This window comes from Echinops telfairi, unplaced genomic scaffold (genome assembly GCF_000313985.2).
Source record: "Echinops telfairi isolate 266 unplaced genomic scaffold, ASM31398v2 ScPeMD7_7469;HRSCAF=8507_0, whole genome shotgun sequence".
NCBI lineage: Eukaryota > Metazoa > Chordata > Mammalia > Afrosoricida > Tenrecidae > Echinops > Echinops telfairi.
Window position 1 is genome coordinate 14865452 of NW_022111372.1, and position 21158 is coordinate 14886609.

General features: G+C 37.5%; 1 protein-coding gene across 2 annotated transcripts in view; it reads left to right on the forward strand.

Moving 5' to 3' along the window:
• The window catches only part of GABPA (GA binding protein transcription factor subunit alpha), a 51598-nt gene that overhangs the window by 8578 nt on the left and 21862 nt on the right, over positions 1-21158 (forward strand). For both annotated transcript variants that reach the window (XM_045284504.1, XM_004713086.2), the window contains exons 2-5: positions 2778-2880; positions 4132-4276; positions 13048-13132; positions 15514-15759. In XM_045284504.1, coding sequence (XP_045140439.1) covers positions 2804-2880; positions 4132-4276; positions 13048-13132; positions 15514-15759 — 553 coding nt within the window. In that variant the 5' untranslated portion in view covers positions 2778-2803. The remainder of the gene's footprint in view (positions 1-2777; positions 2881-4131; positions 4277-13047; positions 13133-15513; positions 15760-21158) is intronic.

Genomic DNA, 21158 nt, shown 5'->3' on the forward strand with positions numbered 1-21158 from the left:
AAAAAAAAAAAGTGAAGAGAAGTTTTTAGTTCAGACAAATGTTTTTAAGTATTTGGGGTCAGTTTTGGACAGTTGTATCCTCTCACTATACTTCCTCAATCTGTATGCTGAGCAAATAATCAGAAGCTGAATTATAAAAAGATAATTACAGCATCAAGATTGGAGGAAGACATAGTAACCTGCAATATGTAGGTGACACCTTGCTTACCTTGCTTTGCTGAAAGTGAGGAGAACTTGGAGCACTGGCTCAAGAAGATCAAGGACTGCAGCATTGAGTATTAATTACAACTCAGCATAAGAAACGCCAAAATCCTCGTGGAAATAAGTTGTCAAGGATTTCATCTTGCTTGGATCCACTATTAGTACTAATGGAAGCAATAGTCAAAAGATCAAACAACGCATTGCATTGGGTAAATCTGCGTAAGACTTCTTTAAATGTTGAAAAGCCAGGATGTTACTTTGAGGACTAGGGTGTGCCTTACCCAGACCTTGGTATTTTTAGTTGCCTCATGCATATGAAGGCTGGGCTTAAATTATGGTGCTGGTGAAGAATATCTAAAATACCATGAAACAAACAAATCTGTCTTGGAGAAGTATAGCCAGAATGCTCCTTAGAGGCAAGGATGGGAATTTTTCATCTCATCTGCTTTGGACCTGTCAGTAGAGATCAGTCCCTGGAGAAGGACATCATGCTTGGTAAACTAGAGGGGTAGTGAATAAGAGGAAGACCTTTGATAAGATGGATTGACAACAGTGACTGTCTTGATGGGCTCAGACATAAGAACAATTGTGAGGATGGTGCAGGATTGCGCAGTATTCTAATTGTACCTTAAGATTGTCATGAGGTGGAACTGACTGGCACCTAACAACAACGAGGCAATTTTAATGTTTGCATTTTGATGATAATACAATATAATAGTAATTCTACAAGGGGGATTTAAAAATTTTGTGGTAAACTGTACCTTGAAAGATCATGTTATTCTTCCACAAGCTTTTGAATTTCATAAGTTAAAAGCCTTAATGGTACATTAGGGTTAAGCAATTGCTGGCTATAAGGTTCAAATCCACCAGGGACTCTGATGGAGAAAGTTGAGGCTCTCTGCTCCATAAAGATTTACAACCTTGTAAATATATAAAGAGTTGATACGAGTTGGAATGCACTTGATGGCAGTTGGTTTGGTTTTTGTTTGGTATCACATGTTAGAAAAGTGCTATGGTTAAAAGAAGGAAAAATTGGGTTTCTGAGACTAATTCTGTGCTGGAGTAGACAGCTCCATCATTCTGCAGAGCTGCTGGTAGGTTTGAACCACCTACCTTATGGTTAGCAGTCCTACATTTAACCCACTGCATCACCAAGGTTCCAAAGTAGTATAAGGAGACTGATTACAGAATTAAATGAGCTGCTCTGGGTCTCATTGAGAGGATGAGAAATGAGGAAGTACATTTCAGGTGCACTGAACAATGAGAGCAAAAGTCTTAAGACAGGCATATACAGGGAGGCCAGAGGGGAAAAAGCCCCATGTCAAGGTGGAGGTGCTATAAATATGAAGGGCTTTGCTTGCTGGTCTTTGTGAATCTTAGTATTTTATTATGACTGGTACTGATCAGAATATTGAGTATATCTTCCAACAAACCTTAGTTCAGCCCCACCTGTATTAAATAATGTGTACTTTTGTTGAGTGACATGGAGCCAGCCATAGGTACTTTAACCTCTGCATAGTCAGATATCAAGGTGGACTTAAATAAGCTTGTGCAGGCCGGTCAATTCCAGCTCTTAGCAGTCTTACCAGACGTGAGTAGAACTGCCCTGTAGACTACAATCTTCATGAAAACAGATCGCTTCATTTTCTTTCATGCAGAGCCGTGCAAACCGATGACCTTTTGGATAGCAGCTGAGCACTTAGCTAATGTACCACCAAGGTGCCTTCATAATAGGCTAGGAATATGTAAAGCATTTGATACAGTATCCAGTAATAATAGAAAGATGGCAGAGTGGTTAAAGCACTCGGCTACTAACGAAAAGGTCTGTGGTTTGACCCTACCAACTGCTCCCTGAGAGAAAATTATGGCTGGCTGCTTCCATAAAGATCATGGTTGAAAAATAAAGATTACCACCTCGGAAACCCCAGGGGGCAATTCTGTTCTGTCCTATAGGGTCATTCTGAGTTAGAATTGTCTCAATGGCGGTGATTTTTATTTTTGTTATTAATAGGAATGAATATTTGAATCTAAGATTTTGTCAAACCGAGAGCACAGACTTTGCCAAAAATAGCAAGTTTATCAGAAGTCAAAGATATATTAGAATACTGTACAGTGGAATTTGAATTCCTTATGGAACTGAAGTAGTGGTTTCTTGAAAATTTATGAAACCACATCTTAAAGTACATATATCCTATTTATAATCAAAGCAGTGATGTACATACTTAAAGACACTAGTTACCTTAGATTCCTATTTTAGAATGTTGTACTTAAAGCCCTGGTGGTAAAGTGGTTACTCTTTTGTGCTGGGATCTGAAGGGTTAGCAGTTCAAAACCACCAGCTGTCCCTGTGAAGAAAAACTGGCCTTTCTCCCATAAAGAGTTACAGTCTCTGAAACTCACAGGTACAGAACTACCCTGTCCTATAAGGGTCACTCTGAGTGACTCCTGGTACTTTATGGGAAGATTACATCTCCCTTTTCCACTTAGCCTCTGCTTTTATTTGAATCGGGTCTCTGCTTATAAGCATTTCTGTTTATGCAGATAATTTCAGATGTTTCAACATTTTATCCTTCCAGGACTGCTGTTTTGAAATACTTCAAACATGACTAAAAGAGAAGCAGAGGAGCTGATAGAAATTGAGATAGATGGAACAGAGAAACCAGAGTGTACAGAAGAAAGGTTAGTGTTTTCTAAAACTACTATTTCTTATCAATTACCTAATTAAAGAATCAAGCTATAAGTTTTTTGTTTTTTTAACTCACTTTCGGCATTTCAGATGATAATGTTTTTGTTTTTTAACTCTGACTTGATAGGTTTATAGCTCTTGGAAAATCCGTTTTAAGCTAAAACAATGAATAAAAATACTTGATACTAATCAGGCTATTGATAATCTTCCTCCCTGGGCAGTTTTTGGCTTTTTATTCCTTAATGCTGGTTACTTTCATTTTAGAAATAACAATTTAATACAATCCTATTTAACAAATATGTATGTAAGAACTTTAAAAGTTGTTGGATAGAGTTAGATGGTAATTTTTCTATGAACTTTCTGAAGCCCCTCATAAATGTTATTAGTTAGTAATTTCCTGGAACATGAATAAATGAGTTAATATCTGCCCTTGTAGAGTCCACATTGTATGTGAGGAGGCATACAAATTTATGAGTGGGTAATTATGTGTGCATCTGATTACAGTGCAGTGAAAGATGTTAATTATCTTGTATTTTTATTCATGAAGTAGTTTTAAAACTTTTAAGAAGGAATTTGGGCTATGTGAATCTTTAAATATTGTATATATTGTTTAGCATACTGAGAATTTTTGGGAAATGAAATGACAAAATTTTTAATAAGTACTGATTTTGACAACATCAAATGAAATTTAAATCTGAAATTCGATTGAATTCCAAGTTTTCTAATTTAGCAACTACTTATTTATACTTGTCTTTGACACCAGGTAAGAATCTGAAGTGATAGAGAATTACTTGGCACAGCCTCATGGGATTTATGGCTCAATAAAATTCAAGGAAGGAGCCCTGGTGCAGCAGTGGTTATTGCTTGGCTGCTAGATCATAGGTTGGTGGTTTGAACCCACCAGCTAATCTGCAGAAGAAAGACGTGGTAGTATATTAATATATATACTATTATTTTTCTTACGGTATTACATATATAGTTATATGTGTATATGCACATATGTATAAACTAAACAAGGCACATTTTCAAGTGTACTTTATATTTTAGACTAGCATTTCTTAGTGCAGTTCTATATTGAGTTTGTCAAAACTAATTGGTTGATAAGCTTACCACTAAGAGCAATGTTTACTTAAAAATGAGTTTCCAAAGACCAGAAGTGTATTTTACTTGCAGATTTTGTTTTTAGCATATTCCTACTTTAATATCCATGTTAATAGTTAACCATTGTGTTCTTTAATATTTAGCATTGTAGAACAAACCTACACTCCAGCTGAATGTGTAAGCCAGGCCATAGACATTAATGAGCCAATAGGCAACTTAAAGAAACTACTTGAACCAAGACTGCAGTGTTCATTGGATGCTCATGAAATTTGTCTACAAGATATCCAGGTAATTTTATTATTCTTAGATGTATAAGTCAACATTTAAGCCTACACAGAAATATTTTTTTAGCTATAGTTGTAGCATTTATTTCCACAATTAAATTTGACTTATAACATTTTTAAAAATCATTTTATTGGGGGCTCATACAACTCATTTTGCACTCCATCCATCCATCCATTGTGTCAAGTACATTTGTACATTTGTTACCATCGTTTTCAAAACATTTTCTTTCTACTTGAACCCTTGGTATCAGCTCCTCATTTTTCCCCTCCCTCCCCTACCCTCTCTTCCTCATGAAACATTGATAATTTATAAATTACTATTATTTTGTCATGTCTAACACTGAATGATGTTCTCATTCCCCCACTTTTTTGTTGTCCTTCCCCCCAGGGAGGGGATTATTTGTAGATCATTGTGATCAGTTCCCCCTTTCTATCCCACCTTCCCCTTACCCTCCTGGTATCACTAGTCTCATTGTTAATACTGAGTGGCTTATCTGTCCTGGATTCCCTGTGTTTCCAGCTCATATCTGTCTGTACCAGCGTACATCCTCTGGTCTAGCCAGATTTGTAAGATAGAATTGGGACCATGATATTGGGTGGGCAGGGGAGGAAGCATTAAAGAACTAGAGGAAATTTGTATGTTTCATCAGTGTTATACTGCACACTGACTGGCTCGCCTCCTCCCTGTCACCCTTCTGTAAGGAGATGTCCAAATGCCTACAGAGGGGCTTTGGGTCTCCACTCCCCACTCTGCCTCATTCACAGTGTTCTTTGATGCCTGATACCTGATCCTATTGATACCTCATGATCACACAGGCTGGTGTGCTTCTTCCATGTGGACTTTTTGCTTTTCAGCTAGATGGCCGTTTGTTTGTCTTCAAGTGTTTAAGAACCCAGATGCTATATCTTTTGATAGTTGGGCACCATCAGCTTTCTTCACATTTGTTTATGCACCCACTTTGTCTTCAGTGATTGTGTTGGGAAGATGGACATCATGGAATGCCAGGTTAATAGAACAAAGTGTTCTTGCGTTGAGGGAGTACTTGAGTAGAGGCCCAATGTTCACCTGCTACCTTAATACTAAAGCTATAAATATTTGCACATAGATCTATTTCCCCATTGTCATATATAAATATATTTACATATGTACATCCCTGGATTTAGATATCTGTAAATTGTAAATGCTCTTTGTCTCCTAGTTCTTTGCTTTGTTTCCTTTTACTTTCTTCTTTTCCCACTGTCATGTTCAGCCTTCATTTGGGTTTCAGTAATTCCTCTCAGTTCCATTGCCCTTATGAAGCCCTACCAGGCTTCCTACGCCTTCATTGCCATCGATTTTTAGATCACTTGTTGTTCCCTTGTCCCTGGGTTTGTTAACACCCACTTCCTCCCCCCCCCACCCTCCCCCAACTTTCGGTCCCATTGTTTTCTCCTCCAGATTGTTTATCTTGCCTATCTTATCTAGATAGACCTGCAGAGATAATAATGTGGACATAAAGCAAGCTAGCAAAACAAAACAACAACCAAAAAAAGCCTATAAATAGCTCAAGGTCTGTTTGTTAACCTTTAGGAGTGTTTTCTGGTTGAGTCTGATAGGGTGCCACGCCCTGGCCCCAAAGTCTATTTTTGGTATTATTCCCTGGGGACTTCGTTGCTTGCTACCCTTGCTGTTCTTAGTGTTTCGCCTGGGCGTGGTGGGGTCAGTTCGGGTGCACTTCTCCCACTGTATCTCCAGTGTTGTTCCCCGTAGGGCTGTGGGTCAGTGAGAGACGTTGTGTCTCATAGTGGGACTGGCTTTATGGCCCTCATCTTCAAGGTTTGGTGGGCCAGGATGTGCTCCACTCTCTCTTCCTCCCCCTTCATTTGCTCCTGTGTGCTCTGATCAGACATGGCCCTCTCCCTAAGCTGTAGCTTCAGTGCTGTCCTCTGAAGTGAATTCTTCTGTCCACATAGTTGTGATTGGGGCCGGCCCTTCAGAAGTATCTATTGGTTCTTTGCTTCATACAGGTATGCTGCATTCATGTCTTGGAGCACCAGGTTGAAGTCTGGTCCCTCTTTCTCTGTGGAGATATAAACAATTCCCTTCCTATAGGTTAGTGCCCTGTTCCCCCGCTGCCCATGTCTTTTTCCCCTCTCCTTTTTAGTTGGCTACCATATGTATCCTGGGATTGGTCTGGCCTCGGGCATACTACCTGGACCTTACCCCAGGAATGTACGTATATGGTAGATTTTTCCCTATGCCCTTTTTGCATTTTTAAGCTTATTTAAGCTAAATCATGTTGTACTTGTCCTTTTGTGCTTGGCTTACTTCGCTTAACATAATTTTCTCTAGTTCTTCCCATGTGGCAATGTGCTTCATGCGCTCATCACTGCTTTTTAGGGATGTATAGTACTCCATTGTGTGTATATACCACAGTTTTTTTAATCCATTCATCTGTTGATGGAAATTTGGGTTGTTTCCAACTCCTTGCAATTGTGAACTGTCCTGCAATGAACATTGGAGCACGATGTCTGACCGTGGTTTGTTTCTTGCCTTTTCTGGGTATATGCCCAGTAGGGGGATTGCTGGGTTGTATGGGAGCTCAATTTCCATCTGTTTTAGATATCGCCAGATTGATTTCCATAGTGGCTGTACATACCTACAGGTTCACCAGCAGTGGATGAGAGTCCCTATCTCACTACAACACTCCAACACTTGTTGCTTTCTGATTTTTTTTTTTAATTGGGCTATCTTTGAGGGTGTTAAGTGGTATCTCATAGTTGTTTTAATTTGCATTTTTCTTATGGCTAGTAATCGTGAACATTTTCTCATGTTTATTGGCCATTTGGATTTATGTCTTTGTGAAACTTCTGTTCAGGTCCTTTGTTCAGCTCCTCAGTGGGCAATTAGGTTTTGTTCTTTTGGGAAGCTAGGAGAGTATTGAAGATTTTAGTAGTAAGGCCTTTGTTTGATGTGTCATTGCTAAAGATGTTTTCCCAATCCATGTGCTCTCTTAATACTTTCTTAGTGAATTATTTCGATGTACACAGGTGTTTTATCTTCAGTAGATCCCACTTGTCAGTTTGTGACTCATCTGTATTTGTGTCATTCCCCATTTCTGATAGCCTTTGTATTCCCTGTGCCAAAGTTCTCAGATTTGTTCTAGTTCCCTCATTGAAGGCCCCTAATAGTTTGGGGTTTTGCCTCAAGGCCTGTGATCCACCTTGAGTTTATTCTTGTGCATGCCGTGAGATAAGGACCTTGCTTCAATTTTCTGCAGGTAGATACCCACTTTTTCCAGCATAATTTATTGAAGAGGGCATCTGCTTCCCATTTGATATTTTTGGGGCCCTTATCAAAGATTGGTTGTCTGTATGCTGATGATTTTATTTCTGAGTTTTCATTTCTTTTCCATTGGTCTGAGTATCTGTCAGTATATCAATACCATGCGACTTTGACCACTGAGGCTGTATAATAGGTGCTAAAGTCAGATAAAGCAAGCTCTCCCACTGTGTCCTTCTTGAGGAGTTCTCTGCTAATTCTGGGCTTCTTCCCTCTCCATATGAAGTTGAAAATTAGTTTTTCTAATTCTTTGAAGAAAGATGATGGTAATTGTATCAGGAGTGCATTAAACTTATATAGTGCCTTAGGCAGAACTGACATCTTTACTATATTGAGTCTTCCAGTCCATGAACATGAGATATTATTTCATTTGTTGAGGTCACTCTTGGTTTCTTGTAAGTGTTCTGTAGTTTTCCTCATACAAATATTTTGTCTTTTAATCGGGTATATCCCTAGATATTTCAGTTTGTGCTTGGCTATTGTGAAGGTGCCACCTTTTTTATCTCCTCTTCTGTGGTCTTGTCTAATGTATATAGCAGTCCGATAGACTTCTGTTTGTTGATCTTGTATCCTGCCATTCTGCCATATTCCTCTACTGTTTCCAGTACTCCCCTTGTGGCACTTTAGGGATTTTTCCATATATAAAATCATATCTGCGAGTAACAATAGTTTCACCTCTTCCTTCTCCATGCGGATACCTTACATGTCTTTTATTTGCCTCGTGCTGTTAGCTAAGACCTCCAGTACAATGTTAAATAAGAGGGGACAGGGGCCATCCCACTGAAAGCAATCAGTGGGATTATTTTCGTCTTGTCTCCGTTGACAACCAATTAGTAGTTCCTTCAAAACTTCTTCCATTTAATATTATATACCTATAGATGGAATATTAAATTAATCACTTTTTTACTTTCTTTTAAAAATATGAAGTGAAAAGTATAAATCTGAATCCACGCTAAAACTTGAGTGGTAGAATCCATTTTTTTCTCTTGTATCGTGATGTTTCCTATTGGTGGTAAAGTGATGAGGAATTTTGTTTTCTTTACGTTGAATTGTAATCTATACTGAAAGCTATATGATTTGATCATCAGTAAATATATCACATTGCCCTATCTCTCTGGAAGCAAGGTTGTGCTATCTGCAGTTTGAAGATTGCTGATGAACTTACCTCCCATCCTTATGCTGTGTTGTTCAGACTGTCTAGCTTCTCTGAGTATTTGCTCAGCATCCAGATAAGCATGGTGAAAGGATACAGCCCTTTTGTACAGTTTTCTGATTTGAAACCATGCAGTATTCCCTGTTCTGTTTGAGCAGCTACATCTTGGTCTAAATTCAGGTTCTGCTTTTGCACAATAAAGTGTTGTGGATATCTTTTCTTTGCAATATTTTCTATAGTTTGTTATGAATCACAAAGTTGAATGGCTCTACAAAGGAAATAAAACAGCAGAGAGCATTTATCTGATGTTCCTTGCTTTCAGACAGATGTGAGGGATATCATTGTATCCCCGTTCTGCTTCGTCTTCTGAATCTAGTCATATCATGCTATAACTGTTTTGAATTATCTTCAAGAAAATTTTACTTGCATGTCATATTAATATTGTCAATAATTCCTTCATTCTTCTGGTTCACTTTTCTTTGGAATGGGAAAAATTAGGGATCTCTTCCACTGGAATGGTCAAGTAGCTGTTTTCCAAATTTCTTGGCATAAGCCAGTGAGTACTTTCAGGATTGTAACAGTTTGTTGAACATTTCAGTTGGTATTCTGTCAATTCCTAGAGCTTGTTTTTGACTAATGTCTTGGTTCCTGATCATATGCAACTTTTGGAAACAGTTGACTGTCAACCAGCTCTCTTTTGGTAGAGTGGCTCTGTGTATTCCTTCTATCTTCTTAAACTGTAGGTCTTTGCACACTTTATTGTAATGCTTTTCTTTGTGTTCAGCTGCCTTTGAAATATTTTGTGCGGGTCTTTGACTTCTCCTTTTTTTCCAGAGTCTCTTCTGATATCCACTTTGGTCTTTCTTTTCTTTTAGATGACCTTTTGCATTCTTCATGTAGAATATTTCTTAATGTCAGCCCACAGTTTGTGTGGTCTTTGGTTATGTATCAAATTTGTTTCAAGATGTTCTGCTGGGATATACTTAAGGGTTATATTTTGGCTCTCGTGGACTTGTTTTCATCTGAACTTGCATCTGAGTAACCAGTGGTTTACCTCTGGTTTTATTGTAATTGAAGATGCTGAGTTTCTCTATTATCTCTTTCCAAAGAGGTAGTCACGTTAATTTTTATGTATTTCATCAGATCAGATCCACACATATAGTCACCATGTATACCATATGTACTTGAGTATAAGCCCACCCGAATATCGCCCAAGGCACCTAATTTTATCACAAAAACTGCATTAAAATGTGCTGAAAAACTTGGCTTATCCACAAGTACATACGGTATTATTGAAAAATGTTGCTTATCTTGGCATAATTGTAGCTCTATAATCTATAGGTTCGTTTCTATCACCAAAGCCATATTTCCTAATTGCTTGTCCTTTCTCTTTTTTCTGACTTTAACATTTCAGTCATTAGTAAAAATCAGTATATCTAGATTTCATGTTCAATCAGTTTTGCACAGAAGATGTTGGTACAGTTCTTCAGTCTCTTCATCACTGGCTTTAGTGGTTGGTGCATAAATTTGAGTTATAGTTGTATTAAGGGCTTCCTGTAGTTGTATACATTTAATCCTATCACACAAAGCCTTATTCTTTAAGATCGATTGATCTTGAGATGTTCATTTTGATGATGAATGCTACACCGTTCTTCTTGAATTTGTCATTTCAGGCATATATTTCTTATATATTAGAAAATTTATCTGTACCATAGCCACATTATTGGCTGAATATCTGAGATTGAAAGTGGGGAATGCTTTGTACCTACAACTGTGTGATATTCTGGCACACAGATATATACTGTTCAAGAGAATTTTATGGAAAGTACTTTTTACACTAGTAACTGAAAGTGTGTAAGTACGTCTTTTGTCATTAGTTTGGTGTTGTGTGAAATACATTATAATAAGGTGATAAGGAAAAAATGACAAAACAATGAAAACAAATGCTGAATTATGACTGAAGGTAAACATTGCTAAATTTGGTAAGAGGTCTTAGTCCTATAACTTTCCTTTGCTGTGTGATCAGAGATACAGAGTTAATCCTGACCTTAAATATTTGTAGCATTGGTTTCATAAGGAAAGTAAAAGAAAAAGGTGCCAATAGATTTAGACAAATTATCACCACTAATCAAGAGACTTTGTTTATTGTGACAAATAGCATTATCTCCTATTTTAAATACATATTCAGAATGAATAATTTCCTTTTAGTATTATTTTCAAAGCTTAAACTATACTTCAAGGTTACAAAAAAATTAGAACTTAAGATAAATCTGTTACATGTAAGGGGCTATCACCCTAAAACCAGAGTTGGGCAGGGCGGAACTTTTGTAGTACAGGCATTTGTCCCACTAGGTAAGCATCGAGCAACTCGCTCTGAGTTAGTGTAACCAGTGGCATCACCTGGGCAGGTTCTCTCTGGTCACTGAATTTTTTCATCAAAGCAGTTTCGCTTGAACCTTGCTTTTTGTGATGGCCAATTTAAGAGAACAGTGTGCAGCAGTGAAATTTTTTTTTCTGCTTGGGGAAAAGTGCCACAGAAATTGTTGTGATCCTGAACACAGCTTACAGGGACATCACTATGGGAAAATCTCAAGTGTACGAGGGGTTTTCTTGCCTCAAAAAAAAGTGAAACACCCATTGATGAAAATGTCTAATTGTAGTGTATTTCACCAGGTCAGACTGTTAAGCAAGCTTTCTATTTAGAGATTCTGAAAAGATAGCGTAGCAATGTGAAACAAAACAAGCCTGCTTTGTGGCAGATGGGGGACTAGTTTTGCCACCACAACAGTGTGCCTGCTCATAGAGCCATCTGAGTGCACCGATTTTTGGCAAAAAAACAGCATGCCTCTTTTGACCCACATGCCTGGACTCAACCTGACCTCACTCCTTGGAACTTCTTTTTGTTTCCTCGAATGAGAAGGGGCATGAAAGGACAGGGATTTGATGTCGTAGAAGAGTTGACCAAAAAAACGAGGGAGATGCTGTCAGCCATCCAAACAGATGAGTTTGAAAAATGTTTCCAAGAATGGAATTGTAGATTTGACAAATGTACTAAGTGTAATGGAGAGTACTTTGAAGGTGATAAGCTTGTTTTGTTAAAAAAAAAAAAAAATTCCTTTGGAGAAAAAAAATTCCGGGTTTTGTTTTGTTTTTATACCCCTGCATATGCTTTTAGTTATCACTTCATTGGTCTCAATATTTTCAGTTTTGTCCAAAATTGACAGAAATTTGGCTAAATAAACGTGTTCTTACAATGCAATTAGAGTATTATTTTATTGATTTCTTGCACAGTACATTAATGTAAGTTTAAAAGTGTTGCTACTAGGATTCCAGTATATACATGCATGGATTTGTTCCAAACAAAATATGTTCCTTCCCACAGTGGATGGCTATAGACAAATTCTATCAGTAATACATTGACTATTTCTATCAATTAATCTATAGTGGATTTCATATGAAGAAAAACATACAAAAAAGCCTAACGACAATAAAAATTGTAGAAAAACTTCAATCAAAAAGAAAGCAGAAAATAATTAAAATAGAACAAGCTTAAAATGGGTCAAATGGGAGAACATATGACAAGGTGTTGAATTTTAAGCTAACTACATCAAGCATGAGTCTACTTTCCAGTACACTCTATGTGCTAGCAAAACTAGTCATATGCTTGGTCAGTGGTGAGAGAATTCACCAAAGCCTTAATCCATGTGGAGACTCTGAAAATGAATTTTGACTTTTCACTGTAATCGCCTTCTGTAAACCAGGTGCTCAGTATTTAAGCTCTAATTCTATTCCTTCCTCCAGTCTTGGATCTTATTATGTACAATCCTGGGATCACGCAGGTTTGTGTGCTTCTTCCATGTGGACTTAATTGATACTTCAGATGGTTTTTGTTTTAAGACAAGCCTTTAAGTCCCCAGGTGCTCTTCATTCTAATAGCCAGGCACCATCTGATTTCAACCCCACGCTTTGTTTTACGCCCCATATCTTCAGTGGTCTCTTCATGAGGGCAAGTATGCAGTAGAGTCATGTAAGCAGAACTAGTTGTGCTTGGGTTAGGGGAAAAGCACAGGATTCTTTAGGGAAGGTTTAGGAAGATGAAACGTATAGTAGACCTAGATTCTCAAGAAATGTTTCACGTTTTTTAAAAATGATTTTATTGGGTGCTTCACATTTTACTATGTTTGTTAAACAATAAGGGCTGTTAAGGTTTTGTAGTGATACTTTTTGACTTATGAACCGAAGGCAAAGTTCTTAATTTAAATGATTACAGTGAAACCCTACTTATTTTACCCATATTTAGCTGGATCCAGAACGAAGTTTGTTTGACCAAGGAGTGAAGACAGATGGAACTGTACAGCTTAGTGTACAGGTGATTTCTTATCAAGGTAAGTCCTTCATAGCAACAGTTATCTAAAATTTTGACTCAGAGTTACATTTGTAAACTTTAGGTGTAGGAGAAGGTTGCATGAGTCAGTGTGATGTTACAAGCAGATATTTATACTTTTGGTTCAGTTATATTTATCAAGTGAAACAATTAGTATTACAAAATTATATAGTTTAATTATTAAAACTAGTAAAAATTATTAAGAAATTGCTGGAAGAATAGGTGTTGGCTGAGTTTTTACAAGGACTGTCTCCAGTGTAGTTTTAGCTGCCTCCTAGCAGAACTGGACTATCAAAAGATGGCTGCTGCCAAGTCATGATCTTGTAAATGCCAAATCTGAAGCCACAGTACAGCTATAGCCTTTAACCAAGCATCTTGCTACTCTACAGTGGTCCACACTAGCCAAACAAAATAGATATTCTGTGCCTGTTTGTTACCTTTTAACTCATTTCCAAATAGAAGCCTTTATGGTAGTGTTTCTGAAGCTTCTGTCACATCTAGAACACTAGCTCCAAGGAAATCCAGTCTCCGCAGTTTAGTGAAAAGAGAGTTTGCGAGGGAACAAACTGGTCACCCACACCTATCATATTGAACTAATTTTGCATTGGCATACAAGACAGAAAAGTAAAAGACCATATTAGATAGTTCAGTTTTTAAAACGAGTTTCTGGGGAGTTTTATGAAACTTTTGAATAACTTTAATCTCTGAACATAGTATATTGCTTCCAACTGGATTTCACAAACTAAAGTTTTCCTCGGGTTATGAAAATTGTAGTTATCTATTTCTGTTCCTGTTCCCCTCAGACTGAATGTGGCTAGAAATAAGAAAGTTCATTGTTTGCATCATTAGAAGAATCTCGAGGAGTGGGGGGAGAAAAGAATTGCAATGCAAATATGTTTAAGAGTAGTTGACTTGATGTAATTTAAAAAGAGTCAGGATATGCAGTTAGGAAAGATTTTTTTTTTAATAGTAAATATTTGTATCATGTACATTTGAATGAAATGACTTCTCTCTGTACCACCAAATGACACCAGTGCTTTTTTTTTCCTTTTTGGTAATACTGGTTTTCACAGCCATTAAGATTGTTTATTTTTCTTCCAAAACACTTTGTTTTATTACATTTTTATTATAGCCAACTCAAATGTGCACACCAAATCAAACCCACTGTCATTTAGTGGATTCCGCATTATACTGACCTATCCATAGGGTTTCTGAAACTAACTCTAAATATACAAAACTTCATCTTTTTCCAGTGGAGCAGCATTTGTGTTTGAACTGCTAACCTTTTAATAGTGGTCATGTGTTGGGCTCCTAACTGCAAAGTTGACAGGAAAAAGATGGGGCTTTCTGCTTCTATAAACAGTTATTGACAGTTCTACCCTGTTCCAGTAGGGTCGCTGTGAGTCAGAATCGACTCTCTAGCAGTGAGTTTGCATACACACCAGACTTCCTTCATGTGAGCAGATCTACCCACTGCCATCAAGTTGACCTTGACTCATAGCTACCCTGTGTAGGGTTTCTAAGGCTGTGTATCTAGAGGGGCGGAGAACTTCTTTCTCCCACAGGGTGGCTGGTGGCTGTGAACCAAGACTCTGTGGTTAGCAGTCCAGTACTTAGCTGACAGTGCCACCAGTGCTCCTTAAAGAACACACATTAGCTATGAAATAACATACAGTTTCTTAGAGCTGTCTTTTTAACAGGAATGTCTGAGATTTTTTTTTTGTAAAGGGTTTATTGTTTGGGCTAGATCAATACCTTTTAGAAACGGTGTATATAAAATCAACACCAACACCAGGACTCCTTAGAAAAGTATATAAAAGTCGCTGCCATTGTGTCACTGCTAACTCATATTGACCCCTCTTTGGGTTTCTGAGGCTGTAATTATTTACTGGAGTAGAAAGCCTAATCTTTCTCCCAAGGACCTGCTGGTGGTTTTGAACTGCTAAGCTTGTAGTTAGCATCCCATTTCAGAACCACTTCGCCATCAGGACTCATCCTTCAATATGAGCAGCCTTTAAAAAGTGTAGGATGATGGAATTAAAAGGTAATTGAAACTATTCATAAATTTGTGAAACCCTCTTGTATATCAGTACATATTTTCTTTTTAAAAAAAGGAAAATCTCTTACATGCTTGATATACTGTGATCAAAATATGGTGCTGGCATGGTCTATTATCAATATATGCCTAGTAATCATTATTGTCATGATCATTAGCAGGAATCTAAAATTCTCTTGACATGTTGATAAAATATTTAAAGTGTGTTTTTTTTTATCCCATTTTTCCTTTGACTAGGAACATAAAAGCTAAACTGCAAATTGTATTCTTTGGTAGCGTTTTTGTTTTCATTTAGATTTATAGTGTTTTCCTTATGCCCGGTTAAGGAATTGAGCCAAAGCTAAACATCCTTGAAATTGTTAAACCTGCCGAAACTGTTGAAGTAGTTATTGATCCCGATGCCCATCATGCTGAAGCTGAAGCACATCTTGTTGAAGAAGCGCAAGTGATAACCCTTGATGGCACAAAGCACATCACCACCATTTCAGATGAAACCTCAGAACAAGTGACAAGATGGGCAGCTGCACTGGAAGGTTACAGGAAAGAGCAGGAACGCCTTGGGATACCCTATGGTAATAACATAAATAATTACAGTTTAGTTAGAACATTAAGTATTAAACTACTTAGAAAACACTAGGGTAAGTTGTCTATTTTAAATCTACAAGTTTTAGTAAGAAAATTTTCTAAAGTGTTTTTTCTTGGGCTACAACAGACATTTAAGCATATGTGACAGACAAATACTGTCATCGGTGCAATGAATACAAAGAAGTATAAAAAATTTTAACCTAAGGGTGCTCACATTGTAATTAAAGAGAAAATTAGATAAAAAGAGATAATTGCCATATAAGGGTACATGTTTTTAAACTGATAATAACTCACGGTAAACATGCTATTTGAATGCTGAAGGGATAATAACGACCTGCAGCAGAATTGTTCAAAGAACATTCCAGAGAAGAAATGTTATGTGCAAAGGTTAAAAGTGGAGTATGTGTGAGTAATGAGACTTGATGTTAGTGTCATTCTGCTACAGTATAGAACTGTTTTTTGTTCGTGGAAAAGAGAGTTTAAAAATGAATGAGACAGTGGTACGCTGCATGCATTGGGGCAAGTAGAGACTGGATGAAGGGACAAGAGCGTGCTGTTGTGGTTTTGTGTGTGGCGCAATGAAACTACAGTAAGTGATTTCTGAACCTGGAGGGAGGTGAGGTGAATGAAAAAGGTGATTGAACTGAACATCTGATTTAGGGTAGAAAGGGAAGACCCAAGGGAGATTTCAAGGATTGGTACAACTTCTCAAGCTGAACTTACTGTACAAAATTAATACAAATTGGTTACATCTTCACTATTTTTTGTGAACACCATATACCAGAGTTGCAATGATAGACAAGAAAGTCCATTGACTTTTGGGGAAGTTTGGTATGGAATAGTGCTTCAAGAAAAGGTGTTGTTAACCCTTGATTTTGAAATGATTCTGGATATTCAACTAGAGGGAACCAAAGACTAGTGCCACATGTATAAGATTTAGGTTAAAGATATATTTTATGGAACTCATTCACAGTGAATAGGTACTCAAAGCCATAAAAGTAGATGTGGATAAATAAAAATGCAATATTAAAAACTAGTCCTTGAACCCTGTCAATACTTATAGTTTAAGAAAAAATAGAAGAAAAATAAGAAATGTACATGTTGTTAGGTGCCACCAAGTTGCTTCTGATGCATAACCACCGTATGTACATCAGAATGAAACAGTTCTTAGTCCCACCCTGTCTTCACAAGTGTTCTTATGTTTGAGCCTGCTGTTGCAGTTACTGTCAGTACATGTTATAGAGGGCCTTCCTCTTTTTCACGGTCCCTCTGCTTTACCAATCATGATGTCCTTCTCCAAGGACTTGTTTCTCCCGACATGTCCAAAGTATGTGAGACAGTCTCACCATCCTTGCGTCTAAGGAACCTTCTACTTCCAAGATAGATTTGTTTGTTCTTTTGGCAGTCCATAATACTTTCAATAGTCTTTGCCAGCACCATAGTTCAAATGCATTGATTCTTCTTCAGTCTTCCTTAAAGAACGTTCAACCTTCACAATGTGTGTGAAGCTATCAAAAATAACCACGAGCTTACTCAGGCGCTCCCTAGTCCTCAAAGTAACATCCTTGCTCTTCAACACTCCAGAGAGGTCTTATGCAATTGATTATGATCCTATCAAAATGAAATCCTTGACAACATCAGTCTTTTCCCTAGTTATCATGTTGTTACCTAATTGATCAGTTGTGAAGATTTTGTTCATTACATTGAGTTGTAATCCATACTGAAAACTGACATTCTTGAGCTTGAAGTTTCAGATGGCCAGAAGTTTCCAATACTGCTAAGAATGTCAAAAGAATGCTGATGGATTAAACTTGGTGAATTTGACAAATGTAATTGGAGAGCTGAAGAGATGAAGCTGAGTTATAAGAAATTAATAGGCAGTGGAGAAAGTAGGATATTAATTGTTTGGAGAATGAAAAGTGTGAAAGGTTATTGGAGAAATTAAACATTGAAGTTTAGAAGTTGGTGGTGACCCAAATATTTGTGGATAAAATGGTATGAAGCTATTAGAAGGATACATTAACAAAGTTGAGGAGAGAAGCCATTAGGCCTTAACAAGATACATGGGCCCAGTTTGAAGGATGAGGTAGGAGAGGAGGCATGAAGTTATTTAGTGGAAACTAGTGGATGATGTACTTAACCCTAGAGTCAGTAAAGTGGTAATTTTCTCTTGAGTGGGGAAATGTTGGGAGGGAAAGAAGGGAGCATACAAAATTTTGGAGTAATGGTATTGCATACAAAGTTTACCAGACCATCATCAAAACTCATTTTTGGAAAGTGAGATAAAAATTTGAGTTATTAAAAAAAATTGAGTTATTGGTAGCAAAATATGTGAACTCTTGATTCAGAAGTCCTACCAATAGTGCTAATTACTTAGAATAAAAATTTATGAAGCAAAAGCAAAACTTTGTATTTATTTAGTTACAGCAGACTTCAAAGAAAACCATTGATATTTTGCTTGAAATACTAGGAAATTCAGGAACAATTATTATTTTCTTGGGAAATAATTTTTTCAGGTATCTATTTCTGCCCTAAAGAGTGTTTTGCTAATTGCTTAACTTTGTTTAAAAGAGATATCCCATAATTTTCCTTTAAAAATTTTGCACTTTCCTCATTTTCATCCCTCCAGTTTCCCTGTCTCTCCCTGCCTTCTCATCTTTGCTTTTGAGTAAGTGTTATGTGTTTGCTTTCATACAGTTGATCTATTCTGAAGAAAGTGTTCCTTAACAGGTGTTACTCTTAATCTAGTAACAGAGAGATAGTCTCAGGGTTCCTCCAGTGTATCCATGTAGTACTTTGGTTCAATTTTGTTCTGTGGTTTTCTCACACTGTCCACGTATTTTTTTCTTGTGTCCTTGGTCAGGCTGTTAGTAGTGATATCCAGGTGCCATCTGCTACTTCTGGTCTGAGGCTAGAGGAGGCTTTTTTTTTTTAATCATTTTATTGGGAGCTCATACAACTCTCCTCACAATCCAGACATCCATCCATTTTGTCAAGCACATTTGTACATTTGTTCCCATCATCAATCTCAAAACTTTTGCTTTCTACTTGAGCCCTTGATATCAGCTCCTCATTTTCCCCTTCCCTCCCCGCTGCCTCCTCCCTCATGAACCCTTGATAATTTATAAATTATTACTGTTTTGTCATATCTTAAACTGTCCAACGTCTCCCTTCACCACTTTTCTGTTGTCCATCCCCCAGGGAGGAGGTTATATGTAGATCCTTGTAATCAGTTCCCTTTTTCTACACCACCCTCCCGGTATCGCCACTCTCACCACTGGTCCTGAAGGGATCATCTGTCCTGGATTCCCTGTGTTTCCAGTTCCTATCTGTGCCAGTGTACATCCTCTGGTCTAGCTAGACTTGCAAGGTAGAATTGGGATCATGATAGTGGGGGGGAGGAAGCATTTAAGAACTAGCGGAAAGTTGTATGTTTCATTGTTGCTAGAATGAGGCCATTTTTAATGGAGACCTTCGTCCAGTGGACAAGTTGCTTCCTTGATGTCTGTGGTTACCTTTACTCTCCTTTGCTCCAAATTCAGAGAGACCAATAGTTGCATCTCAGATGGCTATGCCATCTAATTTCAATCAAATCCCCTCAGTTACATCCGTAAACCTCTCTTCCAATCAGGAATTTTCCCACTTTTGTGGTATTCCATTCAGCAGACATGTGAGGCTATCACTTTCCCCACCCGCCCAGGCCCCAACAAAAATAATAAAAAAACCCTGCCACTATGTGTCGATTACAACTCATAGTGACTCTATATAGAACAGCGATTTTTAACCTGTGGGTCGCGACCCCTTTAGGGGTCGAACAACCCTTTCACATGGGGTTGCCTAAGACCATCAGAAAACACATATTTCCGATGGTTGTAGGAACCGAGACACTGCTCCTCTTATCCATCTCCAGGAAGGTCTACCCCACATGCAGACACACCCAACATACAAGTATGCAGCCTTAAGACTGTTACCCATGCTATACCATGCTTCAAGAAAAAATTTATTTGTAATTAGAATAAATATTTCACAATATATAACTACTTAATGTTTCTGTGATTAATCACTATGCTTTAATGATGTTCAGTTTGTAACAATGAAAATACATCCTGCATACCAGATATTTACATTATGATTCATAACCGTAGCAAAATTACAGTTATGAAATAGCAGCGAAAATGATTTTATGGTTGGGGGGGTCACCACAACATGAGGAACTGTATTAAAGGCTCACAGCATTAGACAGGTTGAGAACCACTGGTACAGGGAGCTTCTGAGGCTATAAGTCTTTACATGAGCAGATAGCGTCATTTTATCTCCTGAGGAGCAGTTGGTGGCTTTTGAACCAACTTTTGAACCCAGTTGGTGGCTTTTGAACCAACTTTTGAACCCACAGTTAGCAGACAGCACTTATTCCAACATCATGAGAGCTTTCCTACTCTATTAAATTGCTCATCATGTTACTTATTTTCTAACATATCATTGAACTATTCCATTCCATCTGTTTTTATCACAATCCCATCTGTATTTCTATGTAGTTTTGATCTTTTAAAACCTCCTTCACTATCATTTCACTAGGGTATTGAAGAGAAAAAGCATTACATATAAATGACCAATTAGTTTTGTTAGACCAGATGTCTTGTTATTTGGGGGACTCGGGGGGCAGGGGTTAGATGAATCTTCCTATTGTACAACATTTCAGATCTGAATAATTTTCTGTAGGAGCTATCCTGAACTTATAAAGAGGGATGTGGTTTAGGATAGCACCTTGTCTCTTGCTTTCAAGAAGTATTGAAAACTGGGACAGCTTGCTTTCTTAGTTCCTATTTGTTCTCTTCACTTTTATATGAGCATTCTCTTTTTTTTTCCTTGATACCCCTATTCTGATCATTTTCACTCCTAACAGTGTCTCCTTATTTGGGTCTCTTTCTTGGAAGTGTTTCTTGGTTCAATTTGCAAAGCTCATAGGAAGTGCACTTTAAACCTCGCCGGTGAGCCCTGGTACTTAGTGCTATGAGCTTGGAGTGCTATTAGCTTTTAGCTGTTCCAGCTTTGCTGTCTTATGTTTTCAGGGACTATGTTCACATTATCTTGTTCAAAACGATATCTTCTGCATAGATGGCAGTACCATAGATATGACTTTACTGGTTTGTTTATTCGTATATTTTGACTTTCTTTACAGATTTTATTGGAAATAAATGTTCATGAGTTTTCAGTTTTACTTCTGTTTGCTTTTCTGTTGTCATGTATGGATTGAAAAAAATTTTTTAAGGTTGCTGTCATCTTCCCATTGTCCTCTGCCTTTAATTTCATTGGTAATATATAAAAAATAAATTCTGTGATTCCCAATAATTATTATATTCAATTTATTTTTCTTATTGATAGGCTT